Source organism: Chamaea fasciata, unplaced genomic scaffold, assembly GCF_029207755.1.
Source record: "Chamaea fasciata isolate MVZ Bird 193981 ecotype frontalis unplaced genomic scaffold, bChaFas1.0.hap1 SCAF_16, whole genome shotgun sequence".
NCBI classification, from domain to species: Eukaryota; Metazoa; Chordata; class Aves; order Passeriformes; family Sylviidae; genus Chamaea; species Chamaea fasciata.
In genome coordinates, this window is record NW_027094101.1 from 8,953,478 (window position 1) to 8,977,790 (window position 24,313).

Below are 24,313 nucleotides of genomic sequence, written 5' to 3' on the forward strand. Positions count from 1 at the left end.
GCACATCTTTGCCTCTGGAGGGGTGAGGGACCTGTTGATCTGAGATTCCTGGTTTTTAGGGCTGTTTGCTTCCAGGTGTGAGCGCAGGAAACACGCTCCGACATCCTGAATGCAGCAACACTTTTGTTCTGTATGCTCTCTGCAAAATTGTGTCTGGGTGCCTTGGCTTCCAGCCAGGCTTTTAATCTCTTCTTTTTTTTGTGTCAGCTTGGATAGTGTATATAATACTATAGTGCCTTTTCCTGTCCCTGGAAATGCTGATTTTTAGTTTTATTTTCAGAAGGCTCTTCTTTTTCTTTCTCAGAAGAAAAATAAACTTTAAAGGAGGAGAAAAGTCTGTGCTGTTTTGTTTTGTTTTGTTTTGCTTTTTCGTTTCTTCTTGTAGTTTATGCTTTATAGAAAGGCCTGAAATGTGCTGGCAAAGCTTCATCTCTTGTCTCACAAGTTCAAAATTTAGAAACGGGGCAGGGCAAGGTGGGGAGGGGTTTCAAGGTAGTTGGAGTGTAAGAAGAGGAGAGTTAAAACCATGAAACATGTGGAACAGATGTGCCTGAAGATGCCACGAGGCTTATTCTTCCATCCAGCTTGACCAGCCTTTTGTCAAAGCTGTTGTTTTAACTGTTCCGATAAAACACGGTGACTTTGGCATTCTCCCCTTCCATGGGAAAGCAGAGGAATACGAGAATGAAGCCCCACCTGCCTCTTCCATGCTGAACAGATGCAAATCAGAGCCCCCTCCCTCCAGTTGCCTCTTCTCTCCTCCTGGGTTTCATTGTTTTGATGAAAGCTGTTCTGATGCCAACTCCCAGCCCAGAGGGCAGGTGAGAGGAATTAAAAAAATCCCAGATTCCACAGCTCGGTGAGTAACATATCTTTTGGAGCTCATCATGTCATCCTCAAACACAAAACAAAAAGTCAGCAGCAGCTTCACAGAGCAGAGGTTTGTCAGAAAGGCAACCATCAAAGTGGCAAGAAAAGAGTTTATTTAAAATATAGCAGGAAGACTTAAAACATTTGTGCTCACCTATGAGAGCTATTAAAAATTTAAAAAAAAAGCCTTTGAAGGCAAGCATTAAAGATTTAATAGTATTAATTGAATGAAGCCGTGGGAGTCGAGGCTGTGTAGACACATGTGTGAGTCTGTGTTCTGAGACATCATCTGTGCTAAGGCAGCAGAGGTGCTGAGACCTGGATTAGCTGTGCTTGCTTTGTGAGGGCTGCCGTAACAAAACCTCATTTATTCCGGGGGTTAATTAGAGATGCCATTAGAGCTGAGAGTGTAAACACAAGGAGGGCACTTGGAGAGATGGAAAACTGCAGAGCCCACCAGCCTCGGCATCCCTGGGCAAGGCAAAGCAGGCAGAGTAGTTTCCAATCTGCATTTCAGGATAATTTTGTTTATATCATTAAGGCTGATGTATTTTTTTTTTCCAAGAATAGATTCCTTTTCCTTTGTTATGAGAACAGTAACTTACTGTTTGTATTCCAGCCACAGGTATGGGCTTTTTTTTGGCAGCTAAACTCCTATGGTACTTGATAATTATTTTCTTTTAAAACTGGCTGATTTTGGTAGCTTTTAGCTTTTCTTCTGCACAGAAACAGTTCTATGCTGGTAGGAAAACTTCTTGCTGGAGGAAGAAGTTTGTCCCTCCACAGCTCTGTAAATAGACACAAAAATAAAATCACAGTTCACCATCGTTGCAGTAACCTGGTGTGGAGGGGTTTTTGTTGTTTTTTTTCTTCTTTGCAAATTAAATACTCAATGAAGGGTTAACATATTTGTATTGCACATTAAAAAGCAGGGGGAAAAAAATCCGAATCCTTGTGTAATTGATAAAAGGAAAGAGAAAGCTCCTGCAGGTGGCTTGGCAAAGGAGGGACATATCCAGGCAGGATTTGATGGCTCTGGGAATCCTGGTGTGGAGAGGCACCACCAACCCCAATCCAGAGGGCTAACAGAGCTGAGGGAGAGCTCAACACATTCATTTCCCCCTTTTTCAGGGAGGTGGCTGCTGGCGGTGTGGGGAGGGAGGGTTGTGTGAGCCCTTCCTACTGCAGATGTCGTTACCAAATGATTCAGCACGACGCCGTGCCCACGGACTGGAGCAATATTGATGAATTCATTACTGCTCCCTGATGGATGTTAATGGGCTAGGGTTTCTTCTGTGCATTTGGACTAGGTGGAAAGCTCTAAAAAAAAAAATGGAGAAAATGGAGTGGGTGAGTTTTAAAGCCACTTTTGTGTTCTGCTTCTAAATCTAAGCAGAGAATGTTTTTAATGACTTGCACGAAAACAATGGTCAGAACAATAATCACCAGGCAGCTCTGGGAGAGACAGGGAGGAGGAGCAGTGCTGCACAAGGGATTTCTTGCATTTTATTTAATACATCCCAAGCCACAACCAGCTGCTTTGGAAACAGAGGTGTGTTGCCTTTTCCCTGTGGATTCCCTAGGAGACACCTGGAGTCCCAAGGACACAATCCTTGGTGTCAAAGCCAAGGGGGGTAGAAGATGTTCCTTGCAAGAACTGACTGGAAGAAAATGACCTTTAATGAAGGAACAGGAACAGATGCTTTTGAGTAACAAGTCTTTGTCATCCCCTTTGAAACGAACAAGCTGCCTCCCACTCAAATAATTTTCCGTCTAAATATCCAGAATAGATAAAAGAGTAGGTAGAGTTTTAGTGCTGGAGGGTGGATTCAGAAAACTTGAGGGATTGTTATGCTGACAGCTGAAAATTTCTGGATATCTGCATAGGAGAATGTGGGGTTCACTGGTGTTCTCAAACCAGATTTTTTTTTTCCTAATTCCACAAAAATCAACAAAGTAATAATAACAACAAATAGTTTTCATTGTTGAACAGGGATGTCTTTTATGTGGATGAATGAAGGAATTGGAAAGTTTAAAGCAGCAGAATGAGGCAAAATCTGTATATCAAATGTCCTGAGATTTAAAAAAAAGAAAAAATCTTTGAGTGATTCACTTCCATCAAAGCTAAACTTAAAAATATAACTCAGAATCAGGAACTGGGGCAGCAAAGAAGTTGACCAAAGCGAATTATTTTTTATATTATTCGTTATTCTTGAGTTCTATTTCCTGGGGACCAGAATCCAGGGTAGATCCAGGTTGGTGGTGGCACAGCTGGGACCTCTCCTCTGGAATTGCTCCTGCCGAGGTGCTGGACATGTTAGACAGGTCTGGTGGGAAGAGGGAGAGGAGGTGGGTTGGTTTGGGAAGGATTTTGGAAACTCTGGTGTGTACGGTGTGAAAAGACAGGAGATATGGAGGAGTCAGAGGGAAAGTTGAACATTTGGTGTTGCAGGACAGAGCTAAAATTGGGGTGGGACAAGGGCAGGGCTGAGATTTTCTGAAATTTGGTGATTTGGAGAGTGAAAGACCAAATTTCCTCCTCCTCTGTCATCTTCAAGATGGCGTTGCTGTGTCACTGGGCAGGAAAAGGAGATTTCCCAGAGCCCCTGTTTGCAGCCCTTGCACAGTCACCTGCTGAGCCAAGTCTCAAATCTAAACCATCAACTTCTCCAGTTTGAGCTTCCCAGGGGCAGCTTGGCCCGGTGAGCTGTAACTGGAGCCTGCTGATGGAATGGAATGGCTGGTGCTGCCCTTGTTTGGGGTGTTCTTTCAGGTAATTGGAGTGACCTTGGCAGGAATGGGGTGGGTGATGTGACCTGGGAGCAGCCCCAGCCCTCCTGGTGTGTGGGATCAGGGCGCTGGTGGGAGGCAGAGTGGGGCAGGCAGGAGCTGGGACAGTCCCACCCTCAGTTCTCCTCTGAGCCCCACTGCTGGCAGCAAATCCTGCTCTGGAACCCTGGGCTTTGGCCAGAACGGGCAGGGAGGATTTGGGAATGTGTTTCCTACTTTGCAATCTTACAATTTTTTCACGCACCCCAGAATGGGTTGGGTTGGAAGGAACCTTAAAGTCCCTTTAAAGCTCATCCAGTTCCACCCCCTGCCATGGCAGGGACACCTTCAACATCCCAGGCTGCTCCAAACCCCATCCAACCTGGCCTGGAACACTTGCAGGGATCCAGGGGCAGCCACAGCTTCTCTGGGAATCTGTGCCAGGGCCTCCCCACCCTCCCAGGGAAGGATTTTCTCCTCCGGTCCCATCTCATGAGCAGCCAGCTCATGCTCCTGAATTTCTGAGGTTTAAAGCAATTCGCTGCTCTGATAGTTGAATTAAGACTTTGTGTTGACTTCTCAAGATGATTGTGCAAAATCTGGTGGCTGTGTCAGGGAAGGCACTTGAAGTTCAATGCCATGAATGGACATTGATGAATGTAAATAGGATATTAAATCAATCTCTGTTTTCTTTGCAGGCTTGTAGTTTGTGCTGGCAGGCAGCACCCTTAATTAAAATGGAAAAAAAGAGTGTTTGGATGTATGGACAGGTATTTCTTGGCATCTTGTGCTTCTTGAACGATCCTTTTTCTTAGAAACCCAGGTCACAAAATAAAAGTATTAATCCTTTAGCTTCTACCAGTAGCAACATGGAGAGTTAAACTGTTTTTGCCCCTAATCTTTGTCACGGTGAGCGTTTGCCTCTGGCCTGCTGAGTGTATTAAAGTGGTTTCATGTCTGGTGTGTGGAGGAGGATGGGAGAAACTGCACTTGGTGATGTCTGCTTCACGTTAATAAAAATGCAAAATCAGTTTAATTAATGGAATCATCAGGTCATTTTAAGTAGCAGGTATCTTCCCAAAACACATCCCCAAAATATGGAGCCTGACACATGAGCACACTTTCAGGTGGATGTAAATTTGAAAAATTGCAATTCTGTAGGGAAACACTGGGGCTTAAAGAAGGGAGCTGACATTTTGTGGTCTTGTATTTTTTGCACTTCTTCCTGTGCTCAGGCTGGTCCATGAGGGCCTGGGCAGGTGCCTGTTACCCCACAGCAGCCTCAGTGACGAGGCTGGACTTCGCTAATTAGTTATAGATTCTAAAGCACTTCCTCTGGCAGGAATATGGGATATCCACTTCCCTTCCAAAAGGAAAATATGAAAGGAGAGAAGTGTCTCCTGCTGCCCTTAATTCAGTTGAAAATACAAGTCTAACTGAGCTGAATTTATTTCAGATTGTTACCTTTCAGTCAAAGCACACATTGGGTGATTTTTTTTTTTTGTCTACTCATTTTGTGAGAAAACAGACAAAAATGCTTTTGTTGGAACAGGTAATCCCCAGGGAACAAATTCCTCTGGGGGGAGGTGTTTTCACTGCCCCGTTGGATTAATTTGCATTTGGCATTTCTGCTCCGGTGGCCTGACCTCACACTGGTGTGTAACTCTGCAATATTCTGATGTTCACTGCACACCTGCTGCATGAGGAATGAGCTGAGATGTGCCCACGGTGCAGGTGGCACTCTGGGTGACTCCTGACCCGGCCCTAGGAGGAGGAACGTGTTATTTTTAAAGAGCTGTTGTCAAAGCTCGTAATCCTAAAATTAGATCCCGGTGCAGGTCGGATTTGGGTCGTGAGTGGTGATCTGCAGGTCTGGCAGAGCTGTCCACGCTCCCAGCCCTTCAGAGCACATTTACTGCCCCCCTGACAGTAATTCCTGCTGCAAAGGCCAGTGGGGCTGGGGGGACAAAGCCCCAAAAAGGCCAGTGGGGCTGGGGGGGACAGAACCCCACAAATGCTGATGGAACTGGGGGTGACAGAACCCCACAAATGCTGATGGAGCTGGGGGTGACAGAACCTCACAAAGGCTGATGGAGCTGGGGGTGACAGAACCCCACAAAGGCTGATGGAGCTGGGGGTGACAGAACCCCACAAAGGCTGATGGAGCTGGGGGTGACAGAACCTCACAAAGGCTGATGGAGCTGGGGGTGACAGAACCCCACAAAGGCTGATGGAGCTGGGGGTGACAGAACCCCACAAAGGCTGATGGAGCTGGGGGTGACAGAACCCCACAAAGGCTGATGGAGCTGGGGGTGACAGAACCCCACAAAGGCTGATGGAGCTGGGGGTGACAGAACCTCACAAAGGCTGATGGAGCTGGGGGTGACAGAACCCCACAAAGGCTGATGGAGCTGGGGGTGACAGAACCCCACCTGAGGCTGGGCAGGTCCCAAAAGGACGTGGCCAGGTGGTGCTGCTGTATGGGGCAGGTCAGAGATTTGCTCCTCACCCCCCTTCCCATACACCCTGGGGAATGAGCTCCCCGTGGAGCTGAAATCCTGGGAATTTCGGGAGACAAGGGGTAAGAAAAGGTGGCGTGGGGAAAACAGAACCAGATTTGTGTCCCTGAATCTCTTATAGCCGAAAGTCTGCTCAAGCTGGAGCTGCTTTCCCTCAGCGAGGCTGAGACAGGACTGCAAAACCAGTGCAGAGTCAAACCTTGGCACTCATGAATATGCAGAGATTTGAAGGAGAATTATCTTTTAGCATTAACTCTTTAAATAAAGAAATAATTTGGCCACCTGCTGTCTGTGAAAGCTGACCTTGTTCTCTCATTTGTAAAAGGGAGTGGAAAGCTTCCAAAACTTTGAATTTTGAACCATTTCCTCCCCTCAGAAATTACACTGGAGAAGACAAGCATTTAAGCTGTGAAAAATGGAGATGAAACCTTTCCTCTGGAGTTAACCCTGTTCTCCAAACCCTTTGCCAATCTGTATTTGTCACTCGTTTCCTAAATAATTTTGTGGGTTGAGGAAGGGCATTGATGGGAATTTCAGGCTCTTCATTTTGCTGTTTTATTCCCATGAATTGCTGTTTTCTCTGCTGTAGAATGGCAAAAGAGAGCTAATAAGTGTTCTGCTTGTTGGCTTTTCTGTGCAGTGCCAAGTGTCTTCTCTCCTCTCAGTCCTCTCTCCTCCAAGTGGCCACGATGCACAGATCCCCCTTTTCCTGTTTGGTTTTGGGAACAGTGTTTGGATTGCAGCTGAATATTGTATCACAGGCAGGGTAATGAGACCCTCTGGTCAGCCAGTTGTTCCCTGAGAATAATTTATGAAGAGAGGGGGGAAAAAAAAATCAGAGAATTAATCAGGTTTGAAAATCAGTCTAGCAGCGTGGATTTGGTATAAGAAAAATGGCTTTTTTTTCTGCATTATATTCCTGATTTTTATATTAAAAGGGTCTTTTTCTGATTTCTGAGCTGTTTGTGGAAAATGAGACTTCCTAAAACACGGTAGGCTTGGATTTAGACACGTAATGAGCTGTCCCAGGAAAGCCAGGATGTGAATTTAGTGTCAGGCAATGGGAATCCTTTTTCTTTGCCATAAAATAGGAGCTCACTTCTTGTTGAAATCGGGGTTGTGTGTGCAGGTGTGGTATCAGTGTGTGTCTGTCTTCCTCAGTCAGCACCTGGCAGCACCTTCCCTGAGCCTCATCCTTTACAGCTTGGCAAGAATTCCCTGATTTTTCCTGGAATAACAGGTCCCTGAGCATCCCCTGCCTCTGTCACTCCATCCTGGCAGCAAGGGGAGCACATCTCTGGGGGGGGGTGTGTATTCCCCCCTGAGAGGGGAGGCAGCAAGGCAGGGATGTTTTTATGCAGATTGCTGTCTGCAGGTTCAGATCACAGACTGGCTTGATTAATGACTGTTTTCCAAGCCTCCCTTTCCACGCACGTGACTTACAGTAATTGTCTAATCCAAGGATATATGTTGCCTGTAATACTGCTAATTAAAGTTTTATGCAAATGCCTGGCGAACTCCTGATGTTCAATGTTAATTTTCACATTTGATATTAAAGGCTTTTCCTATATTTTCGGCGCATGCTTAGCTGGGCTGTGCAGATATTTCCCTTCAGGCTGATAGGAAGGGCATTTTATCAGTGCAGGCAAATCCTGCTTGGAGTTTTACATTCCAGAGGTGTGAATGGATTCTGCTGAAAGCCTTTCTATAGGTGGGTTTGTGGGACTGTTTACTTTGAGCTGAGTTTATGAAGGACTTTGTGGCTTGGCCTTGGTTCTGTGTTAGTCTCAGCAAGTTAAAGATGTTTCCTCTTGCAGATTTCGTTCACTGAGCTTAATCTCTTGTGAGGGAGAGGAGGAGTTGAGGCAAGAATTCCTTCTGTCTGCACACTGTGTGTAGGAGAGCACCAGGAGAATTCATTATTTGTGTAGTGAAACTGTTGGAGTAGGGGAAAGGGCACGGGGTGTTTCCCTCCAGGTAACACAGGTAAGCTTCACCTTCTTGCCCGCACATCTGTTTGCTTTGCCCTTTGGAGATGTCAAGATGCTGCAAAATCAGAGAAAATAACTTGTGGGGGCCAAGAGTGAAAATGAGGAAGGCTCCCCAAGACTAAACCGTTCAACTTCCACAGAGATCTGCTCCAGCCTTTTTCCTGCAAGCCAGAAACAGCTTGAATCAACTGGTCTCGCTTTCTGCTTTCTTTGCAACTCTGCTGTTAAAAATGCAAACTCACAGTTTTGCTGAAGTCGCAAGTGCATTGTGCTTCCCTGTGGTTTGTTGGGAGAAGTTAATTCAGTGGGATCTCTGGGAAAAAAAAAAAATCAATCTAAACTTTCTGCGTAAGGATTTGATCACGTGTTAGAAACGGTTCCTCACTTTTATGCCGTTGGGGTGTTCGGCTTTTTGATCTGTTTAATGATAAAAGTGGTTCTCGTGGTGCTGCAAGGCTTGGGATAATCCAGGAAAAGGTGTTCACTGTGGAAAGAGTGTGGAAAGCAGGGATAAAACACTCTGGGGTGAGGATCAGTCCCTTGAATTTTGGTCCAGCTGCGTTGGTGAGGGGAACACCAGCTCCGTCAGCTTCCCGTCCTGTCATCCTTTGGGTGTTTATTGTGAGGTTTAGAGTAAGTTGGTTTTTATGGCTTATGAGTAGAGTAAGATGAAAAGACGTCCATCAAGAAAAGGAAAAAACAAACCTTGGTGTTTCACTCATGGAAGGCCTTGGTTTTCAGGACTCAAAGATGTGAAAGTGAAGAATTGCTCAGCGTTGATGGATTGATGGGTTTTGAGTCTATTACAGGACAAATGAAATATTTAATTTCCTGGAAGTGTGTGAAGTGCTGGTTTCCCTTAATCCAGTGTGTTCTCTCCTGTGTTTGCTCTGGGGTTGTTTTTCCAAAGCACTATTCCAGGCTTAGAAAATCTTCCAGATTGGAGTTCTTCCTTTGGTTCCTTCTCCAAAACCAAGTGCCTGCTTTCCTGCTGGGGTGTAATTGGGAGGGAATGAGGGCTCTTGGCTCTGATTTTTTAGACCATGACAACTTTGTGTTGCATTTAATCAACTCCAAAAGTGAGCCAGAGTTGGGTTGTTCTTACTTGTCTTGCAATCTGTGCAGCAAAGCTTAGGAGACTTTGAGTATTTTTGAGTATTTTTCCTGTGCTGTTGAGTAAAAATGGCTGGATTTGGTGCAAGAGAGAGAAAAGGGAAGCAGTCTTGTCTTGTGAGGGTGATGAATTCTTCAGGGATTTTTACCTGTGAGGCATTAAAATTGTTTTTCCCAAATCTTGCAAAGTTGTAAAGTACTAAAACTTGCCTTTGACTGGGGAGATACACACAGGTGAGGCACTTGCTCCTGTAGTGTACTTGGAAAAGGATTTTGGGAAAGCCTCTCATGCCTGTCCTTGAAAGAAATAAACCTTTCACGAGGCAAGAATGTTTTTTCACAGGTTTGCAGTGGGTTAAAAGCCAGGAAATGGGGTTAGGAGTTAAATGTTGGTTCTCACAGGGAAGGGCTCTTCCTGGCCAAGAGATCAGTCCTCTTGCAAATGCTCCCTTTGCAGATTGGCCCGAAATAATAAAGTCAAATCAGTCAAATTTGAAATGAATCTTGAATTGGAAGGAATGATGAAAGATTGAGACCTGCTGAGGGATGAAGTGGCAGGTGAAACGCACAGGGAGAGGAAATGCGCAGTAGAAGCACAACTCCCAAGAGGCACGTGGAATTCTAGGAAGTATTTGATATTTGGGGAGTGCTAAGCAGTAAATGGCCGTGTTGTGATACCAACTTTTGTTGCTGCCAAATGTGAAATGCAGGGTGCTGGGGGCTGTGTGTATCCCAAGAAGTGGAGTTTAATCCCTGCGTGGAATGACCACAGAGACTGAGATATGGAGAAGCTTCTCAGTCGCCTGAATTTCAGGAGCTGGCCAATTCCTGTAAACCCATGAGGGACCTGAAGAAGCCCAAGGTGATGTTTTCTTTCTTAGAAACCTGAAGGGGTTGTTAGTTGAGTGTGGCCACTGGTTGTACCTGCTCAGGGTCTCACAGGGAGCTCAGGTGGCTTCCAGGGGGATTGGGAGAAGTCCAGTGTCCCCACACTTGGCACCCAGGTGTCCCAGTTGCTGATAATACAAGGGAATATAAGTATTCCTTATGCTCTTTGCCACAAGGATTTGTGCCTGAGCATGTCAGGCTTGGTGGATTTTTTATCCAACCGGTTTAGAAGGCTTTGTAGTCCTCCTGGGTTTGATTTTTCATGTTACTCAGTGCTTTTCTGGTTGAAAAAGCTCAGTTTTTATAGGGGGGTTGGATTCTTCTGCTCTGGGATCTGTGTAATCATCAGGGTTGTGTCCACGATTCCCCTGGCACTTGGATCCTGTGCTGCCTCCAGGAGCTCCTGCCTGCAGCCTGCTCCCAGTTCAGTGTGACCTGCCAGTTCCTCTGGATAACTGGTTTCAGCTTTGCTGGGAACTCACCTTAACCCACTCTTGGCACAAAGAAATGGTTTGGGCTGAATAAGATGTGCATTGTGCTTTTTCTGTTGAATTTTTATCATTTCCTCGCCCTTTACAGGTCATTAGAGAGGGATTAGAGAGGGGTCACAGGGGCAGGTGAGCCAACAGATCTGGGCAACGTAAAATTCCAGAGGGAAGGAGCAGTCATGGAATGTGTGTGTAGGATCAGCATTTTCAGATTCTGGTTTTGATCCACACAGAACTTAAAATGTGCCAGGAGATGCCTCTTTTTATTCCTGCTGCTGTTAGCCATCTCCTCTCCTCAATATTCTAAATATTCTAAATACTGGGGTTGTAAATACCGGGGAGAGCACCAGGGGGGTGCAGTTTACCTGAAGTTTAGTGCTGGTCTCATTCAAAGTTAATCCTCTGTCATGTCATAAGAGGTTTTTATTCTGCCAAAAATCAACTTTAGTGGAAGAAGATCAAATGAAATAACTCATTAGGTGTGTTCTGTGGTAGTTAAACCTGCCCAGAAAGGTTTCCATGGAAGGGAGTTTGTCTTAATGCTAAATAAAAGCATTACAGACCTGTGCTGACACTGAATTCTGCTTCCATTCCAAGTGGGAGTGTTCTAATTTAAAGAATGATGACAATGTCAGGCTTGAAATCTGTGCTTTCCTTGTCCCCAGTGCCTCTGTAGGGGATGGGGTTGGTTCTTGGGAGCGTTTGGAGGGACATTATTAAAGGACATCTGGAGTGGGCATCTCTGTGGACGTGGCCAGCTCAGTTCCACAGTCCCTGCTCAGTGTTTGTGCCTCTGGTGGCTCCCAGGGCTGCTCTGTGTTCATGGAATGGCCAATCTGCCCGTTTGCTCGAGTAATTTATTCCAAAGCTTAATAGGCCTCTGTTTACTTGAAACAGTGACCTTAGCTAAAGAACTGACACAGCTTTTCCAGCTCCACAGCTTGTCCTTGCCTTTCCTTGCCAATCATTTTGGCTTTGCAGTCCCGTTCTCATAGAATTGAAAATTCTTCTGTGCTCTGTGAAAGACACAGAGAGCAGAAAGTGTGGATCTGCTGAGTGTTGTCAAATGAACAAAGTAAATGCATTTGGGGGGGGGGAAATATTCCTTCTAATCTGCTTATCATGAGAGGTCACCTTGAGTTGGGCCGCAGGATCTCGGCCCTGAGGCTTTAAACTTACCCAGGCTTTCAGAAATGGCTTGGTTGGTGTTTAGGAAGTTTGCTCGTTCTCTCTGGATGCACATTCCTGCTGTTAGTGGGCTGCTGAACATGGAATTTCTCATGTGGTTTCATCTGAGCTCTGTAATTTTGGGAATTAAAAGTTTCTAGGTAGGTTTTGCTTCAGAGACTAAGTCTCCAGGTCGGGCTTTGTTTCTGGTTTGCTTTAACAGTTTTTACCTTTGTATCAGCTTGGTTGTGCTCTTGCTTTTGTTTTGCTCAGCACTTGAGGTTTTTAATCTTAAATGTTTAATGTGACTCGTGAGGAGAACAAGTCGTTCTCAGAATCAGGAGAAATTCGAGGAGATAAAAATCTAGGAAAATTTCTCCCAAAAGTGTGTGTGTGTGTGTCTTGCTGTGTGTGCAGTACAATCAGACCCCACTGACCTGCCTCGTTGTCTTCCCTCACTCAGGTCATGATTTTTATTTTCTCGTGTCGTCCTCTTGAGGAGAGGAAATGATTGTAGTGGAGGAACGTGTCACAAACACGCCACTGCTCCGGAGCCTTCGCAGTTCAGAAACGTTCCTGGGAGAGTGAATTTAGCCCTTGGCTGGTTGTGTGTTCTGGGATCTGCCTCGGGATAAAAGAAAAAAAAAAAAAAAGGGAAATAAAAATGACGACTTCGTCTATCAGACGGCAGATGAAGAACATCGTGAACAATTACTCCGAGGCCGAGATCAAAGTTCGGGAAGCGACCTCCAACGACCCCTGGGGTCCTTCCAGTTCCTTGATGACTGAAATAGCAGATCTGACCTACAACGTTGTGGCCTTCTCCGAAATTATGAGCATGATCTGGAAACGACTCAACGACCACGGCAAGAACTGGCGGCATGTCTACAAGGCCCTCACCCTCTTAGATTACCTGATCAAAACTGGCTCCGAGAGGGTGGCCCAGCAGTGCAAAGAGAATATTTTTGCCATCCAGACGTTGAAAGATTTTCAGTACATCGATCGAGACGGCAAAGACCAGGGCATCAACGTCAGGGAGAAATCCAAGCAGCTGGTGTCCCTGCTGAAGGACGACGAGCGCCTCAAGACAGAGAGGGCCCAAGCCCTGAAGACCAAAGAACGCATGGCCCAGGTGGCCACTGGGGTGGGCAGCAACCAGATCACCTTTGGCAGAGGCTCCAGCCAGCCCAACCTGTCCACCAGCTACTCAGAGCAGGAGTATGGCAAGTCTGGAGGGTCCCCGGCGTCCTACCACGGCTGTAAGTACAGGCAGACACATCCCCGAGTGTTGATCCTTGGGTTTGGAGAGCTGCTGTTGGAGGTGGGAGCCAGTGGTGCCTTTGGGAGGGTGGAAATGCTGCCTGCGGGGGGGTCTGGGATCCCTGGGGATCTGCTCCCTGCTGTTGATGGCCTGGGTAAATATTTGCTTTGTGTGTAGCGATGGCAATCGATTTCAAAAGCTTGTTTACTGTCAGTCCCAAAGGTAGCGCTGCCAGGCTGCTCCTGTGAACGTGTTCCGGTGTTTGGTGTGATGGGGAGGGTGTGAGGGGGGTTTTTTCTGTTTGTTTCTGCTTTTAAAAGGAATGCTCGCAGATGTGTCCGTTTTGTTCAGGATGGAATCATGGGATGGTTTGGGTTGGGAGGGAATTTAAAGCTGCTCTCACTCCACTCCCCTGCCCATGCTCAGGGACACCTTCCGCTATCCCAGGCTGCTCCCAGCCCTGCCCAACCTGCTCTTGGGTTAAGAATAAATAGGAAATACAGAATATTTCCTGAATCATTTTGCTGCCTTATGCTGCTCCTGTTGTACTTTGGCAACAATGCTGCTGTTTAATTTCCTTTATTGCTTGCTCAGCATCTCCTGGAGGAGGAGGAGTGCCTTGAATCTGTATTTAAATATTTATATTCTCAGTATTTGGTGTGTGAGTGTCTGTGCTAAATACTAAACACTGTACTTCATTCTTAAAAAATAAGATGTGGGAAGAACAAATTCTTTCCAGCACTGCTTGGTGGGACTCCCTGTCATGTCAGGAGGAGTGCCTGATTTGGCACTAAATCCTCCTTAATGTAAGTAATGATCTGATGAAAGCTGCTTTGGCTGGAATGTCAGTGGTTGTGGTCTAATTCTGAAAGAAAATCTTTCCTTTAAATGAATGTTTAGAGTGTTTGGAGGGCTGTGACTGAGCCAGGCTGCAGGAACCATCGAGCTCCAGCTTTAGGAATCTGAAACTCGTCATGTCCTGAGTCCCAAAGTGCTTCTTAAATCATAAATCCATGAGTGGGGTCAGCCATGCTGACATTTGCAGTCGGAGAGAGCAGGAAAATCAAACCAGAATGGAGAAAATCTCGGATTAAACAGAAAAAATTCTTTCCAAAAGGGAATATTTTTAGGGTAGAGGGTACAAAAAATGTGAGTGAAGGTTTCCAGCTATGAGGATTTTTGATCTTGGCTTTTAATTAGCAGTAGGATAACAAATATCCTTATCTTTCTGTCATAATCATTTGGGTGTATTTATATAGTTTTTCCGTAATAACCGTGCTTGAGCACTGTGATTTTTTAAAGAAAAACTCATATATTGTTACCTCAACAATAACAACATCTTTCCTTTTCAGATGTATAGATTGTTGCTGACCACAACAAAAATCCTTAATTTAGAGGCAGCTTGAAATATTGATTTTAACTTGGGGCTGGTGGGCTGAAATATGCTGAGCACACCTTGGCTTTCACAGGGTTATTATTGCTCCACCAGTCCCAACTTTTTAATTAATGCCTGGATCTATTGTTTGGAATCTTAAATGCCACCAGAGGCTCCAAACCATTCCTCCCAGCAGGGCTGAGCAGTGCAGGGCGTGTTCCTCAATTGTTCCTTGGCTGCTTGAGGAATTTTGGTGGGAGAAGCAGCTTTTTTTGGCTCTTCCCTCAGTATTCCAAGTGCGGATTTACTGCTCCCACTTCCCTGTGTGTGTGTCCTGTGGCAGGATTGCTTTGGAGGTAAAGATTCCTTTTTTTTTTTTTCAATTGCTCACTCCTCCCCTAAGAAGCTTTAGAAATCTCAGGGTTTTTATTTCTTTCCTCTGTTTCAACTCTCCTGGACTATTTTTTTTTTTCACTGTGGATCAGCAAAAAATCCAGGTGGCTGTCAGTTTTTGTGTATTTTGAGGTTTTAATGTGGTTTTTTATTTATTTTTTGTCTGGTTTAATTGAGTGGAGCAAAGCAAACCAGCACCTTCCAGAGCAGCTGTGCTAAGTCCTCCTGATACTGGGAAACTGGGAAGAGCTTTATCCCAGGAAACGAGGAAGGAGTTTCATTAAAACCCCAGACATTTAATCTGTTACATAAATGTGGGGTTATTCCTGTGCCTGCTAAATTTGATGGAAAAGATGCTTTTCATTATTTAAAGTGTAAGAGATTTTTATCCATCATGTGGGTTTTTTTTTTTTAATTATACCCTCTTTTCTGCTGAAAATCTGGATTCAGGGAAAAAAAAAATCTGCCAAAGGAATGAAGTTCGGCTTCACTCCTGGGAAATGCTCCCCTTAGAACATCCCTAAGATGCTCTGTGTATTCTGGCAGAATTCTCTTTCATTCCTCTGAGCCTTTGAAGAAGAGATCAGAGACATTTAGATTTGCCATCTACAGCATGAGATTTGCCTCTTCAAAATGTCCAGCCACCCTCTTTGCCAAGTGCTTCAGGCAAATAGAAATAAAGTTTGGGACAGTGGAAGGGCCTTTTTTTGCCAGCACCACCACAGGAACTGTTTCATCCCTCAGTGCTTTGCTATCAGCACATTTTCCTCCTGGTCCTTCCAGGCACCACGGACTGGGGGCTGCAGAATTCATTCCCCTGGCTCGAAGAATTTATGTTGGGTTATAAAATCTCATTTTTTAGTGCCTTCAGAGCTGGAAGAGTTTGGGAGTTCCTGCAGGACAGCTCACCAGTAACTCCCAGTGGATACTGGGATGCTGGATTGGGATCTCTGCCCTCTCCTTCCAGGGGCTAAAAGTGCAGTTTTGGTTAAATCAGTGAAGCCTTTTTGGGTCAATTTGTTGAGAACTGCGCAGGCAGCACTGACTGAACTCTGCTCAAACTCCTCCAGCTTCCCAGCCTGTGTGGGTTTGCATGGGAACAGTTGGATTTTTTGCTCCACGTTGAGCCACAGGGGGTTTCCTTAAAGAATTGCTGGTTTTTGTGTCCCAGTTTCGTCCTTTGTGACAAAATAAAAGCAATATTGGCACCCTGTGTGGTGTGAGAGAATTCAAGGTGGGAAAGGATCTCTTGACTGATGTCCAGTCATCCCTCACTGCTGCAGGCAGATCAGGGTATTTTTCCCTGTTTCTTTGTGAATATTTTCATTTTATCTCTCAAAACTCCTTTAGAAACTGTGCAAAATGAAATGGTGCAACTTGATGGTTTTTAATAAAATCCTTTTCCCCCAAAGCTGTGCCTTGATGACTTTGTTGGCCCTGAAGATCTCTGTGCTTGGATAATTCCAGGGAGCACATTATGGCTTGTGAATTCTAAAAGTTGGGTTTTTTTTTTTCCTACCTAGTCTCATAACCTGAAAATGGAAGCCAAGAGAGAGATACTCCAAAGCAAAAATAAAGCTCCTCCCAGCCTCCATCAGCAGTTTCTGACATACTGGGAACAATTGGCTTTGTCTTCCCTCTTTGAACAATTAATGCTCAGGTTAGGAGCTTTTAAATATTCCACGACAAAATGAATAATTTCCATTTATTTCGGAAAACGCGCCAATTCTGTGGAGTTGCATCAAATCTCATCCCAGGTTTTATTTCACCTTGTGGAAATATTCTTCTGTGGTGCTGAAACTAAACCAGCTGAGGAGAGGAAGGGAAATAAGATGAATATTTAAAACCTTTTGGAGCAATAGTCCCTCGCTCCTAATCTGCCTTTGGGTGGAAATAATTGGGGTTTTTGCCTGACATTTGTCACCCAGTTTCAAAAACTTCAGCCTCTCGTTCCTGGCCTTGTTTCATCTCCAGCTGCCAGTGACCACTTAAATAGGATTCTGGATTTATGGCTGCACGGGGAGAAGTAGGATGTTCTTAATTTAGACCTCTTAAGGCTGAGCTGGGATGCTGCTCCCAGCCTGGCAAACCCTGCTGGTGTTTTAAAACCAAGTTTACCGAGGCCACACTTTTTAAGAGATCCAGTCGTGTTACGCCCAAGCTGGGACGTCCTGGTGTTATTTTGGGTTGTGCCCACATGCTTCCCTTTTTCCCCTGTGCTCCAGGAGGGTTTGGGAAGCAGGGATAGGATCCCTTTAACCTGAACCTGGAAGAATTCTGGGAGCAATTTGCTGTAGCTGAATTAAGGAGTTTTATATTTCCAGTGATTATTCACATTAAGCTGACTCTTAATGTGAATAATTTTTTTTTTTTTTTATTTTAAAGCAGTTTTGTGAAGCCTCAGCAAGTTTGTGTTCACTCATCTGTTTCGATTTTGTCTCCCCTTTTGCTTGGAGCAGAAAATAATTCAGAGGAATTGCTGGTTTGGGTTTGACACAATAGGAAATTTATGAAATCCAGAATGGTTTGGGTTGGAAGGGACCTTGAAGCTCGTCTTGTCCCAACCCCCTGCTATGGGACACTTTCCACCATCCCAGGTTGCTCCAGTCTTGAAAATTCCAGGGACGTGGCAGCCACAGCTTCACTGGGCACCCTGTTCCATTCAGAATGCTCCTGCTTTTAAAGGCTTTGGTTTTTGTTTAATAATTATTTCTTTAATTGCATCTCTGCAGGTTGGAACACATCCCTGCCCTCCCATCTTAGTCGGGGAATACAGGGAATATCCCCCAGCAGTGAATCTGGCTGAACAGCGTGGAGAATTCCCGTAGTCTGAGGTGTTGAAGGAATGTGGCAGACTCCTGTCAGATGTCATTTGACAGCTTGATTAAATCCTCTCATCATCCATTTATTTTTCTGGTGCTGAGAGTGAAGGTGGGAGGTGCCACTGGCGTATCCAGACTCTGTAGTGACACTGAATTATCCAACTGTGTCCATTCACACGGGTGCAGGGATCACCTGAGAGGAAAATGCTCCCAGCAGAACAAACCTGGAGGATTTGTTGGGTGTTCAATGAATTTCAGAAGCTGTCAGTCTGCTCGGTGCAGTCAGAATCCTGCAGGAAGGCTGAGCAGCTCCACCTTGTCACATCCACCAGTGTTACCAGCTCTCTCCTTGTGCCTCGTTCCTTCATTCCCGAGGGAAAGGTGGATCACACGGTTCCTTCCAGATGAAGCAGCTTGCACTTACCTTTCCATCATTTGGCTTTTTTAAAATGATCCCATCTTTATTTGAGTGGTCTTTCCCTGGCAGATGGGATCTCTGCCTGCTTCCCCAGTGAACTGCTGTTGGTTTCTGAGTCCTTACCTTGATATTCTTTCATTTTTTCAAGTCACTTTTGGTTTTGCCCACTTTTATAGGTTCAGAGTGAGTGAAGAAGCAGCTTTTCTTTCTGAACAAATGTGACTGAGAGCTGAATCCTGTTCCTCAGAATTCCACCTGCAAATTAGAAAGCCTGACACTAAAGAAAAAACCCCAGAAATAAGAAAACCTGCCCCAAAAGCCAAGCACAGGATTCTGAACTAAAATCCAGTCTGATCTTTATTATTAATGCAGGCTCTGCTCTCTCCGTGTCCTGTATTTCACTTTAACTCAGCCAGATCTATAAGCAGCCACAGAGGCCTTCCAATAGAGCCAAAATATGGGGAATCATCAATAGCTGTGTCTGGGAGCTGCCCCAGCCTGGGCAGGCACAGATGGTGCAGCAGAATCCTGCTTTAGCGATTAACTGAGCCTCCAGATGATTTCCTTGAGCAGCCAGCCCTGGTGCTCCCTGTGGGGGAACAGATTCCCAGAAATTTGCTCCCTGGAGAGGACTGGGATCTCCCAAATTCCCAGCAAAGCAGGGCTTAGCAGGTCAGAATTGATCTATTGAGTCCCATCTTACATAAACATTCTGAGTTAAGTGTCATGTGCTGGGGGATAAGGGATGCTTTGTGTGCCACTGTCCTGTTCCTAAGGCCAGAACCTTCCTGCTGGATCCTGGGAATTCCAACCTTAGAGCAGGATGAGACCCATGTGGGTTGAGAATCTCAGATAAAACTCGTCAGGTTACTCCCAAGAAGAGTGTTTTGAGTTTCCCTTAATCCTTTTCCAAAATAAAAAAAGAGCTGGCAGCTCTTTAATGTGGATGGTTTTATAACACTGCAGAGGCTTACATGGAAAACAGCAACATTCCTGTAGTTAGTTTTTTTTTTTTTTTTTCCTTGAGGCCCGAGGAAGAACTTCAAATGGACATTTCCCCCCTTTTATTTGAAGTCAAAAGGAGCTGGAAATTTTAGAGTTAATGGGAGCAAGGCGAAGGAATTGCTGGAAAGCCTAAAAGTGAGAAGGAATAAAGTGTGTGTGTGTGTGAGCCCGTGTTATCCGTGTGGGCATCCTGGAGCTGCTGCTGTTGGGATCTGCTGGGAGCTGTGAGCTCATGGAGCTCCCTGCCAAAACCAAGGCAGCTCTTCCCGTGCCTGGCTGGGAGTGGAGAGCCAGGGGAAGACTCAGAGTGGGATGCAATCCCTGCTTTTCCCAGCTTTCCCAGGCAGGAATGCACTGGGCAGTGCGTTCAGCGGGTCCTTGGTGTGGAAATGGGAGGAAGAGCAATGGAATTGAGCCCGTTTTGCATCGTTTCCATTTTGATGCCATCCTGCCATCAGGTTCTTGGTGGCTGTGGAATGCAGAGATGGAAAAGCTGGGATGCAGGAAATCCCATTTCCCCCTCCAGTTAAAAGCCCAGCAGAGCAGAAGGTTCCTCCCTGCTCCCAGTCCAGGTGCCATCTGTTCTCAGGTGACTCTGCTGCTGTCCCATTTGTCCCCAGGCTCTGGTTTTAAACCAGTTAGGACTCTTTCCTTCTCTAATCCCTGCTGCAAAACTGCTCTTCTCCATCTGTATCTCAAGTCCGTCCCTGGCCAGTTTATACCATGAATTCTTGCCCCTTTATCTGAAATCGTTTTCCTCTCTCTCTCTGAGGTGTTTAACACCCACAAACTGCTCAATCTTCTTCTGGCAAAGATAAACAGAAAATACTCTCTGTGCTCCAAAGGGAAGTGTTTCCACCTCCATCCTGGTTTCAAATCATCCATTTTGAATTTAGAATGATTAGAATTAGTGCTGATTTATTACCTGCATTAGGTGAGTGGCTGGGAATTATCACGTGCTTTAATCACTGTATTTCTAATATAATATATTGGCGAGCCTGGCCGTGACTGTTGGAGCAGCAAGTACTCATCAACCAGGCTAAATTTAATTATTTTATATGAGATAGTTTGAAAAAGTGATAGAATTGAGCGATGAGTAGCATCTTAATTGAAGTGAGGTTGGCTTGAGAGCTTCAGGATCAGCACAAGGTGGAAGAATTGTGGGTGGTAAATTAATTTGTGCCTTTAGAAGCAGATGGGGTGGGATGGCACCTCGGGGCGTGGTGGGAAGGAGGAAAGGTCATTCTGTGTTTATGGACAGTCCCCTTCCTTCTGGCCTGCTGGGTGAGAAAGTTCCACTTGTTTTGTGATGTCATTTTGGCCTGAAACTTGAGGAGAGAGAGAGACAAGGCTGGGAAATGTTTGGAGGATTAAAGCCGTGATGAAAAAGTGGTTTTCAAACTGAGTTTGGCCATCTCGTTTTCACATACCCAGCTGACCTGGTAGGAAGGAACTTGATTTCTTCGAGCTTGAGACGCTAGTTTGAAACATTCAATTAAAAGTATTAAATGTCAATGTCTGTTTTGCCAAACTAATCATCATTCCAGCCACTAAATACAAACTTCCTTGCCAAAGTGAGATAAAATTTCTGTGCGAGTGATTTGGATGCTGTGTGAGAGAAAGTGAGCACAGAATAGTTTAATTACTGTATAGTGCTAAACCTGCTGGTGGTGTGGGATGGGAATTCCACATGCTCCTGGGGTGTGAACATCACCAAAAGATGGTTTGTGTCTTGAGAAATTGAGTATTTGAGCAGTTCCTTGAAGAGGAGGGGAGGAAATACCCCCAACCAACCCCAGAAACCAGCCAACACCCCCAGCCCGTTTACCAAACTCTGCTTTACCAGAGAATGATCCTGCATTTGTGTGAATTTGGGGCCTGAATGGCTGGTTTGTTTATCCCCAGGCCTGCTCAGCAGTTAAGAATAGTTCTTTATCTTCCCATTAAGACTGTATTATTTTACAGAAAAGTGGGTGGTATCCAGTTTTACCCCGATATTGGCCCACTCCCAGCAAATCCTTACTGACACTGGAAGGTGTAAGAAATACCCACAAATGTTTCCTCCAACAATAATTCTGTACCTTTTTAAGTGAGGAGCTCTGATACACTCAGGGTATATCCAACATGAGCTGGGGGTGCTTCTTGATATCACCTCATTAAAAAAAAATTCGGGTTTTTTTTTGTGAACTGTCATGCAGAGCTAAAAGGAAACCCCTCAAGGGTGACTTTATCACTCTTTACAACTTCCTAAAAGGTGGTTCTGATCAGGTGAGGGTTGGTCTCTTTCTCCAGGCAGCAGCTGACACAACAAGAGGACACAGCCTTAAGCTGTGTCGAGGGATATATATTGGTTGGATATTGGGAAAAAGTTTTTTTTTAATGGGAAGAGTGATAAAATACTGGAATGGTCTGCCCGGGGAGGTGGTGGAGTCACCATCCCTGGGTGTGTTTAAGAGAAGACTGCATGTGAGGTGCCATGGTTTAGCTGAGGTGTTGGGGCTGGGTTGGACTCTTGTGTTTTGTGTCCAAGATCCCCGTAATTAGGTTTTTTTTTCTTTTTCAAAGTCTTGTGCTAGGGTTTGAAAGAAGCGCGGAACTTGCAGCTCGGTCTTAAAAGGTGTTTATTAAATTTTTATCTCAAAAGTTTTGCCCTGGACTCCCAACAGACTCGATGATCTGGAAGGTCTGTTCCAACCTGGTGAATCTGTGAATTCCGTGAACCCCAACCTGTCCCCGTCACCCTCGGCACAAACTTCACCTCGTGAGACCAAACACGGGGTGCAGGAGCCCGACCTGAGCCCCGTTTGCTGTGCTGAACGTGCTGGGTTTTGTCTCCCCACAGCCACATCCCCTCGGGTGTCCTCGGAGCTGGAGCAGGCGCGGCCCCAGACCAGCGGGGAGGAGGAGCTGCAGCTGCAGCTGGCGCTGGCCATGAGCCGGGAGGTGGCGGAGCAGGTCGGTGCCCGTGTAGGTTTTCCAAAGTGTCCATGCTTGGAAAGTTTGTTTGGTTCTTTTCTTTAAATGATTTTATTAATACCAGCTTGGCTTTGCTCCAGGTGGAATCTTGTGTGCGTGGGGGGTTTTTTATTATTATTATTTTTCTTCTTTAAATCTCTTTTTAAAGTAACTTCAGCCTCCGAGCTGGTTGAGACTCTAGTGGAAGATGACAGTCGCTTTTGAGAGAAGACTTTTGTGTGGGAGGATGTTAATCATCACATTGCTGAAGATGTTCTCAGTTAGGAAGGGCTGAAAACATGACTGGTCCTGAAAAGCTTCATTAATGTCAGTGGATTCCCATTCCAGTGGAATTTGGAACGGTCTGTTCGGTTGGTGGGAGTTTCTGGAACAGGAGGGTGACCTGACACAAAGTACCAGATTATATAAAAAAAGCTTGGTTTGAAGTAAATTGACTCCCTATCTGTCACCTGGGTTATGTTACTGTGCTAATTCTTAGGAGCTTCAATCTGAATTTGGAGTAAATTTGGATAAAGTGACTGCATTTTAATACCTAACAAAGTCACATCTCAGCTCTGAGTGAAAATTCAAGTCAGCTATGCTGAGTGCCTGTAATATTTAGAGGCTTCCTGTAACAATTTAGTATGTCAAGCATGAGTGCTTGGAAAGGGAAACTATCACCCAGTAAACTTCATCATTATTGGGCAATAAAAGGAACAAAAATATAAATCAGAATCAAAGCATTTGAAGTAGCTTCAAAAATGACAAGCTGGGGGATTAGTCAACTTCTGAGAGACGTGATGCAAGCAAAGATATTTAAAGGAGTTGAATGTGGCGTAAACATTGTAGTTACAGATGTTTAAACCTTCAAATTACACACGGAATTGGCGAGACTTGCTTCCCCTGGTGGATCTTGCACCAGCGTGGGGGGAAGTGAACAAAAGGAAATTTAAGTTTAGTTCCCTACAACCCTCAGTGGTGATTTGAATGCTGAAAGACCATTGTGGTAACTGACAGATGGGTTGTTCACTCGAATTTCTGTGGTGTTCCTTAACTGAACTTTAGAAAAGAATGTCACACCACCAGGGTAAACTCCCAACCAGCTAAAACTGGCCGCTGTTGTTGTGACCACAGGGTCGGGGTGCTCCTGGAGGCAGGAATCACAGGAAAGCTCCTTTCCCTCATTGGTGTTCCGTGGAAATGCCAGCCCCAAAGATCCCCCTGTGGAGCACAGGGTGGGCAGGGTTGGAGCCCTGCAGGGAGCAGCAGCTCAGAGCAGGCTCATGGTCTATATCACCAGTGTTGATTTCCTTTGCAGGAGGAGCGCCTCAGACGCGGAGACGATCTGAGATTACAGATGGCTCTGGAGGAGAGTCGCAGAGACACAATTAAAATTCCCAAAAAGAAGGAGGTAGTGCCTTCGCCTAAGAAAATCCCGGTTATGCTGCCAAAAAGCTGAAATACAGTAACACAAACTTAGCTTAATACTGAGCTCTTGAATGCTTTTGGGTTTTTGCTTTGTTGTGTAGCTTAAAGCTTCTTCCACGCGGGTTAAATTTGGAACTAGTCAATGCAGGCGTGTAAAAGGAAAAAAACCCCCATAAAATAATAATAATAATAATAATTGCTTCTTCACTCTCACGGGTTTGTACTTCAGCCTGACAATGCTCTTTGAGTAAAGCTCAGCTTCTTCCTGCCCTCAGCACACCACTCTGTTGGACCTGATGGATGCCCTGCCCTCCTCGGCACCGGCGCCGCCCAAAACCGAGCCCTGGGGACCTCCTCCTGCTGCTGCTGCTGCTGCTGCTGCTGCTGCCAACCAAACGGATCCCTGGGGAGGATCCACAGCTGCAGCCCCTGCCTCCGACCCCTGGCAATCATTTGGTGAGAGCAAACCGCCAGGGGCTGTGGGATTTGAAAGGTTTTGCTTTTTTAACCTCGAGCGTTTCAGAGTTCCTCAGTTTCCAGCTTGTGACTGAGTCCATTTTCATTTCATTGCACTGAATTCCTCATTCCCGAGCAGAAACCAATGGCAGCTGCACTTTTTTTTAAGCTGTTGGGTTTTTGTGTGTGCAGTTTGAATCCTAAGGGAGAGGAGAGTGGCACTTCTGTTGTCTTTTCCAGCTTTTCCAACTCATGTCTCACTGGTTCTCTCCAGTGCCATGGGTTTCGAGTATTCCCAGAATTTAATCTGATATTTAGGCAGGCTGCTTCCTAAGAAAGCCATCAGTCTGAATTACCACGTCCCTAATTGCTCCTAGAGAATTGGGATGTGTTTG

General features: G+C 45.4%; 1 protein-coding gene across 6 annotated transcripts in view; it reads left to right on the forward strand.

Moving 5' to 3' along the window:
* The window catches only part of EPN2 (epsin 2), a 55,271-nt gene that overhangs the window by 20,433 nt on the left and 10,525 nt on the right, over window positions 1-24,313 (forward strand). For 5 of the 6 annotated variants that reach the window (XM_066198418.1, XM_066198419.1, XM_066198417.1 and 2 more), the window contains 4 exons: window positions 12,269-13,064; window positions 21,922-22,046; window positions 23,353-23,445; window positions 23,738-23,918. In XM_066198418.1, coding sequence (XP_066054515.1) covers window positions 12,470-13,064; window positions 21,922-22,046; window positions 23,353-23,445; window positions 23,738-23,918 — 994 coding nt within the window. In that variant the 5' untranslated portion in view covers window positions 12,269-12,469. The remainder of the gene's footprint in view (window positions 1-12,268; window positions 13,065-21,921; window positions 22,047-23,352; window positions 23,446-23,737; window positions 23,919-24,313) is intronic. The other variant, XM_066198420.1, reaches the window with a different exon arrangement.